The sequence below is a fragment of the Balaenoptera acutorostrata genome, chromosome 1, assembly GCF_949987535.1.
Source record: "Balaenoptera acutorostrata chromosome 1, mBalAcu1.1, whole genome shotgun sequence".
NCBI classification, from domain to species: Eukaryota; Metazoa; Chordata; class Mammalia; order Artiodactyla; family Balaenopteridae; genus Balaenoptera; species Balaenoptera acutorostrata.
Window position 1 is genome coordinate 44,629,554 of NC_080064.1, and position 12,319 is coordinate 44,641,872.

A 12,319-nucleotide genomic window follows, 5' to 3' on the forward strand; every position below is an offset into this window, starting at 1 on the left:
AATATAAAAGCAGAACAAAAGGGGCAAGAAGTATGGGGAGGGTGTGGTGATGGTGGTGAGGATTGCTGTTTAATGTAAGTCCTGAGCAAAAACTTGGCAACATTTGAGCAAAAACTTGAAGGAAGTAAGAGAGACATCCATGAGGGTAACAGGGAGTCCAATAGTGCTGGAGTAGAATAAACAAAGGAGAGAGTGGCAGAAGATGAGGTGAGAGAAGGGCGTGGAAAGAACAGATTATGTAGAACCTCGTAGAGCACCATCCTTACGAATTTTTAAATTCTGCCTGAGATGGGAAGCTATTGGAGATAGCTTTTGGGTAGAAGGGTGACATGATTGTTTAAAGTGATCACTCTAGCTGCTATGTTGAGAATAGATTTTAATGAAACAAGGCTGGAAGCTGGGAAACCAGATAGGAGGATATCGTAAGAATCCAAGTGGGTTATGACAGGGGCTTGGACCAGGGTAGCAGTAAAAGAGATAAGACATAGAGAGTGTCTGGATATATTTTGAAGACACAGTCAATAGGATTTCCTAAGAGATAGGATATGGGATATAAGAATAAAAGAGGAGTTAAAAATTATTTCCAATGTTTTTGTCACGAGCAACTGAAAGGAAGGAGTTGCCATATACTGAAAAAGGAAAGACTGGCAGGAAAAGCAGGTTAGGGGGAGGACAACAGGAGTTTACTTTTGGACACATGAAGGCTATTTTGATAACCAGATGAATATGTTGAATAGACAGCTGGATGTATCAGTCTGAAGTTCAAAAGCAAGGTACAGGATAGACATATAAAATAGGGATATATCAGCATATAGATTTCTTTTAGTTATGAAACTAGATGAAATTACCACAAGTAAGAGAGAATGGATAGAGAAGAGGTATATAAGTACTGCGTCTTGGGGGTACACAAAGATTTAGAACTCTGGGTGATGAGAAATCAAGAGGATGAGAAGGAGCAGACAATGAGGTAGGAGGAGAAGAGAAAGAAAGAAGAAGGAAGAAGGCAAGGAGGAGGAGGAGGCAGAGAAGATGCATCCTGGAAGCCAAATGAAAGAAGTATTTTGGGGAAGAAGAAATGATCACTTGGGTCAAATGCTGCTGAACAAATAAGATGAGAGAGGAGTGACAACTGAATTTAGCAACTTTGAAGTTGACAAGAACGGTTAGTAGAGTGGCAGAGGTGAAAGAAAATGGTAAGAGAAAAATTGGAGAGAGCAAGTGCAGACCACATTTTGGATAAGTTTTGCTCTAAAGGATGGAAGAGATGTGAGGGCAATACCTGAATAGGGAAATTAGGTCAAAAGAAGTGTTTTTTGTTTTTTTTTAATTATGGGAAAAATATCAGCTGGTGGCAATGATCCAAGAAGGAGGGGGAAAAAATGATAATTCAGGAGAAAGAAAGGATGTTGCTGGATGATGTCTTTGACTAAGCAAGAGGAGATGAGATCTATTGCACAAGTCCAGAGTTGGCCTTAGATAAGGGTATAAATAGTTCATAGTAATAGGAGGGAATGCAAAGACAGAGAGTCTATACTGGTAGGTGGGTAGATGTGATGGTGGGAGCTTGGAATGTTCTGATTCTTTTCTTTTTTCAGTGAAAGAGGAAACTGACAGTATGGTTGGGGGGAGAGGTGTTGGAGAGTTGAAGATAGAAGTTAGGAAATAGTCCATTTAATGTACTCTAATATAAAATAAAAATTAAGTTTAAAAAAGTATACCTGAAACTAACACAACATTGTAAATCAACTATAGTCCAAACTAAAATAAAAATTAAATTAAAAAAAGAATATTGATTGGATTTGGATTTAGAAAACTCAATTTTGATTCCCAGGTTTTCCACTCATCAGGTAGGTAAAATTTAACTTGTCTGTTCAATCCCTCAGGTTTCTCTGTGGGTAAAATGGAGATACCTAAGGCCTGGGATTTCTGTTTGTATGAGGATTAAATAAAAGAGTAAATGTGAAAGAAAAGCATTTTGCAGTTATTTGAACTTGAAAAATAACTTTAACATTTGAATCCACTTATCAAGGACTTGTTCCATTACTCATTTTCATGTGTTTTACATAATCTTTTTTTTTCTATTTTTATTTTTTTTGCCGTGCAGCTGAGGGATCTCAGTTCCCCTACCAGGGATTGAACCTGGACCATGGCAGTGAAAGCGTGGAATCCTAACCACTAGACCACCAGGGAACTCCCTACATACATTATCTTATTTAATCCTTATATTAATCCTGTGAGATAAGGCATTCTCATCCCATTTTACCAATGGGGAAGTTGAGCTTCAGAGAAATTAAAAACCTTGTCCAAGGTTCACAAGTTAGTAGGTGGCTGAGCAGGCATTCCAAAGCAGGATTCAAATCCAAGCCTCCTACTCTTAATAACCATCCTTTTCCAAGACATATTTTCTCTTAAATTAGCTAAAGTGTACTAATTCACTGCTCTCTCTCAGGGTTTCTTTCTTGGAGCAGGTTAGAAGGGTCTTCTCCATACTTTTTAGGTCACAAGAAAGCTGAGTAGTTCAGTTTGTATACTTACTAGATCAGAAGTGGTTTTGACATTTGATTCATCCGATGTCAGTAGAAGTTGAAACAGAGGTCTGATATAAGAGAGGTGCTGTTGCCAGATTTGTAGGAGAAAGGACTTTAAAAAATATATTTCAAAATGTAGGGGCTTCCCTGGTGGTGCAGTGGTTAAGAATCTGCCTGCGCTGCCAACGCAGGGGACACAGGTTCCATTCCTGGACTGGGAGGATACCTCGTGCCACGGAGCAACTAAGCCCGTGCGCCACAACTACTGAGACTGTGCTCTAGAGCCTGTGAGCCACAACTACTGAGCCCGTGTGCCACAACTACTGAAGCCCATGCGCCTAGAGCCTGTGCTCCGCAACAAGAGGAGCCACCGCAATGAGAAGCCCGCGCACTGCAACGAAGAGTAGCCCCCGCTCGCCGCAACTAGAGAAAGCCCGTGCCCAGCAACGAGGACCCAACGCAGCCATAAATAAATAAATAATTTTTAAAAAAATGTATACAGTCATCCCTCCTTATCCACGGGCTCTCCATCCCTGGATTCAACCTCTATGGAAGATGTTCAGAAAAAAAATTCCATAAAATTTCAAAAAGCAAAAGTTGAATTTGCCAGTACCAGCAGCTTATTTACACAGCATTTACATTGTATTAGTTAGTATAAGCACTCTAGAGGTGATTTGAAGTATAGGGGACGAGGTGCCTAGGTTATATGCAAATGTTACACCATTTTATATCAGGTACGTAAGCTTCAGAGGATTTGCGTATGGTGGATCCTGAAACCAATGTCCCTGGGGACACGGAGGGCCCACCATATTCTATTTCCCAACTCCACAGAGCTGGTCGGTGGCCGTGCCTTTGAACGGCGACAGGAATGTGGTACCTAGCCCTATGGTGTCGGTTGGAGGGAGACGGTCTCAGAGCGGTGTGTAGGAGTTGGGTGAGTGGTTCGGCAGGCCTAAGGTAGGTCTCTGGGGCGTCATGAAGGCGAAAGAAGGGCGGTTGGGCCCTCAAGGCATGGAATGGTGGTCGGTCCCGGTGTGGGTGGGGAAGGCCGTCCTGGGGGCGGGGTCTGCGGCGGGCGAGTGCGCGTCGCCACGCCGAGCGTTTCAAAAGCCCAAACCTTCCGCAGGGGCAGCTGAGGGGCGCTGTTCAGCTGCTTTCCGGTACCGGTCGAGACCACCTCTCGCGGGATCCGGGCCCCGCTCGACGGCCGCTCTCCTCTCGACGGGTAGCCGGCGGGGGTCGCCATGGTTCACTTCTTGCACCCAGGCCTCTCGCCCCGGACCATCGTCCCTCCGAACGCTCAGAAGGACGTCCTGGGCTGCAGCGTGGTGCAGGTGAGCACCGGGGAGGGGGAGGGGGGAACGCGAGCCTAGGCGGGACGCCAGGCCCAGGCGAGCGCGGCGAGTCGTCGGGGACTGTGCTGAGGCACTTGTTGGCTCGTTTGACCGACGCGGGGGTAAAGTCTGAAGAGGCTGAGCCCCTGCCAGGCTTCTGTCTTTTATGGGAAGTGCATGTCGGAGAGGAGTTTTCCCCCCAGGGCGTCCCAGCCTTTGAGCCGAGCGAGCAGACCCTGCGCGGCTGAGAGGAGGAGCGGCGGGATGAGTCCCGCCTCCCGCGTGACCCTGGGCGAGTCCCCTGCTCAGGTCTCTGATGCTCACCTGTGCCTGCGAGGGTGGCAGCTATTTTGCAGAGCGGTGTAAATTTAGACGTAAGTGCTGGGCATGGCTTTAGGCTTGGCCCGTAGTAGACGGTGGCGCTTTTTGTCATGATGCACCCAGATGCCTCAAACTTCGACCGTTCCCCCACGTGTGTTGGGGACCTGTTGCTTCCCAGAGGCTGTGACCTGTCGGTCCCGGGATCGTTAACAGGAAGACCTTCTGAGCCCGGCGGGGGGAACTGGAACCCCGAAGACTGAAATTCCTTAAATTCCACGTGTTTGTTTCCCCCTCTTTTCCCTCGGAATGCCTGTTAGACTAAATTGAGCAAAACGCAAACCAAAAGAGTTTGTATTTGGCGCCTACTGTGTGTCAGGTATTGCATTTCTAGAGTAATCTCGGATTTTTTGGTAGGCATTTTACTGGTGTATAGGGAAATTGAGAACCCTTCCTTGACTTGCTCATGATCTGGAACCTGACATCAGTTGTTTTGATGTCAGACTCCATGTTCTACAACATCCCAAGGGCTACCGCTCTTAGAACTCAAAATCTAATGAACGCTCAACCCAGAATTAGTATGGGGGGGGGGGAGGAAATATCCTGATTGAGGTTGTACTTTACATGCTGACGCCGTGTTGGCTTTTGTGCCCTTCAAAGATCTAGCCTGTATTCCTGTAGACCCTTTTGGACTCACTTTTAAAAGCTGCCTAAATAATTTGTAAATTTGTTTGTAGCTAATGGAAAAGCTGCGTTTTTAATGTATGTACTAGCACAGTGTGTCAAGCACATTTTTTGTTGGCGCTGACTGGAATTGAAAAACAAGGTTTTCTTTAGAAAAGTGATCAGACTAATCCATTTTCTGTCTGGTTCCATACTGTACTATGTACACTCGTTTTTTTGGTTAAGATTTTATTTTTAATTAATTTTAAAAGTTGTACAGTGCATGAATACTTTTCCTTTAGATATATTTCTCTATGCTGTTTTTAATTTTATTTAGCAGTGTTTTGTAGATTTTGGTGGAAAGGTCTTTTACATATTTTGTTAAATTTATCCCTCTTTTTGATAGTACTGTAAATATTTTTTAAAAGTTTATAATTTGGGGGGGTATATTGATCTTGTATCCTACAACTTTGCTAAAGCCACCTATTTTCTCCATTTTTTTTAAGATTTCTTAAGATTTTCTTTACAATCTGTCATCTGCAAATAAAGACAGCTTTACTTATTCCCTTCCAGTCTGTTCTTTTTCTTTTCTTTTTTTTAAAATGCATTTTCTAGGACCTTTTGTAGAATGTAGAAGTGGTGAGAATAGACATCTTTGTATTGTTCTAGATCTTTCACCTCCTAGTATGATACTGGCTACAGGTTTTTCCGTTAGATGCCCTTTGTCAAATTAAGGAAGTTTTCTTCTATTCCTAGTTTGCTGAGTTTTTTTGTTTTTGTTTTTTTAAATCATGAATGTGTGTTGAATTTTGTTAAATGCTTTTTCAACATTTAATAAGATGCTTTTGTTCTTTATTGTGTTAATGTGGTGAATTTTATTGATTGTGAATTTAACTTTACATTCTAGGAATAAACACCACCTGGTCATGATGTATTATTTTTATATATTGAAGAATTCTATGCTAATATTTTTGAAATATTATTTATGTACATGTTTATGAGGGAAATTGCTCTTTAGAAATATTTTATCTGGGAATTCCCTGGTGGTCCAGTGGTTAGGACTCTGTGCTTTCACTGCTGTGGGCCCGGGTTTGATCCCTGGTCGAGGAACTAAGATCCCACAAGCCACGCGGAACGGGCAAAAAGAAAAAAAAAAATTTATCTGTTTAGTATCTAGATAATGTTGGCCTTAAAATATGAGTTGGGAAGTGTTCCCTATTCAGTTTTTTGAGTTTGTGGGATATTGGTATTATTTATTTCTTAGATGTTTAACAGAATTCACCAGTGAAGCCGTTGAGACTTTAATTTCTTTGGGGGATTTTTTTTTTTAATTTTTATTTTATATTGGACTATAGTTGATTTACAATGTTGTGTTAGTTTCAAGTGTACAGCAAAGTGATTCAGTTATACATATACATGTATCTATTCTTTTTCAAGTTCTTTTCCCCTTTAGGTTATTACAGAATATATTGAGCAGAGTTCCTGTGCTATACAGTAGGTCCTTGTTGGTTATCTATTTTAAATACAGTAGTGTGTTATGTCAATCCTAAACTCCCAATTTATCCCTCCCCCCTGAGGGAAGGTTATAAACTATATCTACTTCATGGGGGAAATGCTCATAAATTTTGATATATTGTTAAAAATATTTTATAATTACTGTTAAGAGTCCTTCTTTGACCCATGGGATATTTAGAAGTGTACTGCCTAATTCCCAAATAGTTGGGGATATTCCACATATCTTTTTGTTTAATGCAAATACATTGTTGTCAGAAAACATGCTCTATGATTTCAGTCCATTTATATTTATTGAGATTTGTTTTATGGCTCAGATATGATCTATCTTGGTGCATGTTCATGTGCACTTAAAAGGAGTATGTGTTCTGTAGTTGGGTATAGTATTCTATGAATGTCAGGTCAAGTTGATTGAGAAAGTTAATCTATATTCTTTTTTTTTTTTTTTGGCCACGCAGTGTGTCATGCAGGATCTTAGTTCCCCTACCAGGGATCCAACCTGTGCCCCCTGCAGTGGAAGCGCAGAGTCCTAACCACTGGACTGCCAGGGATTTCCCAGTGTTAATCTATATTCTCATTCATTTTCCGTCTACTTGTTTTTATCAGTTGCTGAAGACAAGTGTTAATTTCCAACTGTAATTGTCGATTTTTCTTTTTATTCTTTCAGTTTTTACTTTATGAATTTTGAAGTTGTTAGTAAGTGCATATACATTAGGAATTATGTCTTCTTGATGAAGTGATCCTTTTATCATTATGAAATGTCCATCTTGATTTCTGATAATATTCTTTTACTGAAATTAACATAGTTATTCCAGTGTCCTTATGATTAGTGTTTGTTAAACAACCCTGTGTTGTTTAAAGCCCATCTCTTGTAAACAGCAGGCTTGCTTTTTTAATCCAGTTTGACAATCTGTGCCTTTTAAATTAGAGTAAATATAATTATCAAAATTGTTGTGTTTAAGTTGCTGTTTGTGTTCTGTTTGTCCTATGTGTTTGTTGTTGTGTTTCTCCTTTGCCTGGCTTCTTTTCAATTGAGTATATACATATATTTTTTTTGGCCGTGCTGCGCAGCTTGCGGGACCTTAGTTCTGCGACCAGGGATTGAATGTGCACCCTCAGAAATGAAAGCACGGAGTCCTAACCACTGGACTGCCAGGGAATTCCCTCAGTTGAGTATTTTTAAAGTTTCATTTTATCTCTTCTGTTGACTTACTAGTTCTGTTCCTCTCCTTTCCCACCCCCCCCACACTCTCTTTAATGGTCACTCAGCAGTTTTTTAAATGTGGACTCAAGACTTCTGGGGTCTCTAAGACTGCATTCTCTTTCATTAAGCCACACATTAATGAAATTTGCAAAAATGTAAAACAGTGCTGCCGTTGTCACTAAACTTTTAAAAATTCTTTTTGAAAATATAGCTGTTTTAAAAAAATGTTCTTTCTTGGGAATTCCCTGGACATCCAGTGGTTAGGACTTGGTTCTTTCACTGCTGAGGCCAGGGTTCAATCCCTGGTCTGGGAACTAAGATCCTGCAAGCCACGCGGTGTGGCCAAAAAAAAAAAATGTTCTTTGTGTCAACATTTGATTTTTTTTTAACTTTTATTATTTCTAAATGAATTAATACATATTTTAAAGATTTCTTAGTTTTAATGCAGTAAATGTTGATAGATGTAATACAGTTTTTAAGAGTATAAAGGGGTCCTAAGTTTGAGAGTCACAGCTCCAGGTTTTAAAATATACACGTTTGACTTACCACAGTCTACTTTTAAATATATCGCTTCACCTTACAACAGTATTCTTTCATTTTCTCCCCCTTTCCTGTACTTTGCACTTTTGAAATAATACATTTTACTTCTCCATGTTAGAAATTGCACAATATATTGTTTTTACTTTTTCTTTGATCAATCAGTTATTTCTTAAAAGAATTAGGAAATAAGAAAAAAAGTCTGAAAATATCTTTATTTTACCTTTATTTCTGAAAGATATTTTCATTGCGCTTAGTTTTTCTTTTTTTTTGGTGTTTATTTATTTATTTGGCTACACTGGGTCTTAGTTGTGGTATGCAGGATCTTTGTTGTGGCGTGCGAGATCTTTAGTTGTGGCATTCGAACTCTTAGTTGCGGCACGTGGAATCTAGTTCCCTGACCAAGGATCAAACCTGGACCCCCTGCATTGGGAGCCTGGAGTCTTAACTGCTGGCCCACCAGGGAAGTCCCTAAAAATGTTATTTCATTGTCTTCTGGCTAGTATTGCTTCTGATGAAAATTCAGTGGTCATACTTCTTTTTTTTAAAAACTGTGTCCACATTACCTCTGGTTCCCCCCCTCCCCAAGTCTTAAGGTTTTTCTCTTTATTGTTGGTTTCTAGACATTTATTATGTTGTGGTATCTTTTGTTTATTTCACTTTGGGTCCATTTTTGCTTCTGGGATCAGTGGGTTTATATTTTGTATCTAATGTCAATATTTTTTGACTTTTTAAAAAAGAAAGCTATTAAGTTTATTGTTCTTTGTACCTGGTGAATTAACTGTGTAATTCAATAAATATTAAACTGTAAAATAATTTCATAGATTCCAAGTGTAGGACATTGTCCTCCTTGACCATTATTTCTTAAAATATTTTTTCTTCCCCAGTAACTCCTCTCTTCTAGAGTTTCAATTATACATTTGTATTAAACTGCTTAAGATTGTCCCTTGGGGTTCTGTGCTTCTCCACTTTTTTTTCCCCCAGACTTTTTCTGTTTCAGTTTAGATAGTTTCTATTGCACTACCTTCAACTTCACTTATCTTTAATTTTGTAGTATCTAATCTGTTGATAATATCATCTAATGTGTTGTTTACATTAAATAATGTATTTTTGAACTCTGGAAGTTCCATTTGGGTCTTTTTCAGATCTTGCACTTCTCTGTTGAGATTGCATATTTATTCCCTCATTATATTCATATTCTCCTCTATATCCATGAATTATAATACCTGTTTTAAAGTTTTTGTCTGCTAATTATGTTATTTCGGGGTTCCTTCCTCCTTCCCTCCCTTCCTGGCATTACGCAGCTTGTGGGATCTCAGTTCCCTGACCAGGGATTGAACCCGCACCCTAGGCAGTGAAAGTGAAAGCATGGAGTCCTAACCACTGGACCTCCAGGGAATTCCCTGGGTCTGTTTCTGTTGACTAATTTTATTTTCTCTCCTGATTCTTAGCATATTTTATTGTAAGCTAAACTTTATGGATACTTTTTTTTTTTTACAGTTTTTACAAATATTTTGTTTATTTTAATGAAGCTGGTACAGACAATGTCCATTTAAAACCCATATCCCAGGCCAAAAAGTACAAATAAAGTCAAAAAGAGCAGCGTTCTGCTGTATACACTTCTGCATGAATAACTTTAACTGCTAATGAAAATTAGAACTTTTCTGGGATCTTCTGACAAGATTTTTCTTTCATCTTAAAATGCTTTCTCTTCAGTGAAGCCATCTTTGGAGTTAGTCATTATTTTCACCACCTCTGTCACCTTGACTCCAACCTGATATTCCTCTTCTTTTGGTCCAGACCCTCAGATTTTAAAAGTAGCTTCAAGTTAAGGAAAGGGCATTTTCCCACAGTTCAGTTCTCTGAAAAACTTCCATCTCCCACTGAGAGTCACAGTCCAGGAGCGAAGCGATCACATGCTAGAACTTCGGGGCCAATTGGAAAGTCATTATGAACACTCGCATTAGTCAATCTTATTTATCACAAGCCTGTAAATGCACAGTCCTGGAAAAGGTGGCCTCTCTGTGCACACACATAATTTTTAAAAAGGAGAGGGCGATATGAATGGGGCTGAGGTTTGATCACCAAAAATCAGCACAATGAAAACAAACAATAATGAATAATGGGCACTAGAATTCAAATTACCAGATGTTCTAAAGAGATGGGGTGCCAGTTTTCAATTCTGTTTTGAACACCACATTACAAAAGAACTATTCTTAAAAATAAAAAAGGATTAAGGGAAAAGAAAAAAAATAAAAATATCTAAATTGTTGAACGACCCCCTGTTTGTTCCTGATAAACTTCAATCACATCTTCTTCCTCCATTCCCAGTTCTTTTGGAGTGTGATTATCAGCAATTCTCTCACCTTCAAAGAGAAACCTGAGTGAATTCATGGGAACTCCCTGTCTTTGACAGTACGATTCTTTGAGTTTCTTGAGATGTGTTGTCATTTTCACTTTGAAGTGAATCTCACTGCTATCCTGTCCGATGACTTTGAGTTTAATATATTCTCCTTCCTTCTTATCCCTCAAGTCCTCGGTTGAAGGTTTTGCCTCCTGGTCAGACATGGTGACAGTGGTTTCCCCCGGGGTCTCCGCACAGCAGCGGCCTCGGGTAGGCAGAACCTTGCTCCGGGGTTTACAAATCCGTCCTATGGATACTATTGTGTTTAGATTTTTGTTGTCTTCCTGAGTCAGGCCTATATGTGAGGTTTTTAAAACAGATTTTTTTTTTAGGGGGGACCATGCCTTGTGGCATGTGGGTCCTTAGTTCCCTGATCAGGGATTGTATTCATGCTCCCAGCAGTGGAAGTACATGCTCCTAATCACTGGACCACCAGGGAATTCCCTGAGGTTTTAGTGTTTTAATTTTTGTTCATTTATTTTTTTAAAGATTTATTATTTATTTATTTTTGGCTGCATTGGGTCTTAGTTGCAGCACACACGATCTTCATTGAGTCATGTGGGATCTTTCATTGCGGTGCACGGGCTTCTTTCTAGTTGTGGCATGCAGGTTTTCTCTCTCTAGTTGTGGCACGAAGACTCCAGGGCATGTGGGCTCTGTAGTTTGGGGCACGCGGGCTCTCTTGTTGAGACGCTCGAGCTCAGTAGTTGTGGCATGCGGGCTTAGTTGCCCCTCGGCAGGTGGGATCCTAGTTCCCTGACCAGGGATCGAACCCTGGTCCCCTGCATTAGAAGGCAGATTCTTTACCACTGGATCGCCAGGGAAGTCCCTCCTGAGGTTTTTAAAGTGCTATTGTAGGGACTTCCCTGGCAGTCCAGCAGTTAAGACCCTGCGCTCCCAAGCACAGGGGACACGGGTTTGATCCGTGTTCGGGGAACTAAGATCTCGCATGCCACATGGTGTGGCCAAAAATCAAATCAAAACAAAACAAAAATGCTATTGTAAATTTTTTAAATTTAATTTTCCAATTAATTGTTGGTTGTATATAAAATGCAGCTTTTTGTTTGTTTTGTTTTTTTACCTTGTACCCATTAAAACATGTTCATTAGGAGAGTTATATAGTACTGTTTATATTTTAGAAATGATGAGTCTAAACTCTAGGTAGAGGTGGATTGGAAAAGGATTAAGAGTGAAAGTAGAGAAACTAATTTGGAGTTTTTTAGTATTCTAGGAAAGATATGGTAGTGACTTGGATTAGAAATTAGTAGTGGAGCTAGAAAGAAGGGGATGAACTAGAAATTTATTTGGGAGGTTTAACAGTCATACTCACCTCAGGAAATAGATGACACACTCAGAATAGGGGTAATTTAATGAGAGTTTAATTAAGGGACTACTTCCAAAGATAAGGGACAGGTATGGAAAACCACAATAATATACTACTCAATGTCCAGTAACAGTAGCTATTGCCATCCCTAGGCCCAAAGGACCTCTCAGAAGGAATATCTTAGTTCATTTGGGCCGCTATAACTAAAATACTGTAGACTGGGTGACTTATAAACAACATAAATTTATTTCTCACTGTTCTGGAAGCTAGGAAGTCCAAGATCAAGGTGCTGGGGGATTTTGTGTCTGGTGAGAGCCCAATTCCTGGTTCATATACATCTTTTTGCTGTGTTCTCACATGGCAGAAGGGACAAGGGAACTCTCTGGGGTCTCTCTTACAGGGGCACTAATTCCATTCAGTGAGGGCTTCACCCTTGTGACCTAACGACTTCCTGAGGTTCCTCCCTCCAAACATCATCAAATTAGAGGTTAGATT

At 40.1% G+C, this 12,319-nt stretch overlaps 2 protein-coding genes across 2 annotated transcripts in view; one reads left to right on the plus strand and one right to left on the minus strand.

Moving 5' to 3' along the window:
* The first annotated feature begins 3,772 nt into the window (after positions 1–3,772).
* ZYG11A (zyg-11 family member A, cell cycle regulator) overlaps positions 3,773–12,319 on the plus strand; it is a 58,768-nt gene continuing 50,221 nt past the window's right edge. The window contains exon 1 of the mRNA XM_007164756.3: positions 3,773–3,862. Coding sequence (XP_007164818.2) covers positions 3,773–3,862 — 90 coding nt within the window. The remainder of the gene's footprint in view (positions 3,863–12,319) is intronic.
* On the minus strand, positions 9,591–10,741 carry LOC103009721 (small ubiquitin-related modifier 1-like). The gene has a single exon (XM_057552625.1). The coding sequence runs from the start codon at positions 10,662–10,664 to the stop codon at positions 10,359–10,361; it is 306 nt and encodes a 101-aa protein (XP_057408608.1). The 5' UTR covers positions 10,665–10,741; the 3' UTR covers positions 9,591–10,358.

Excerpts from the sequence above, each read along its gene's own strand:
- LOC103009721 (XM_057552625.1), bottom strand. The coding sequence starts at position 10,664 with ATGTCTGACCAGGAGGCAAAACCTTCAACCGAGGACTTGAGGGATAAG.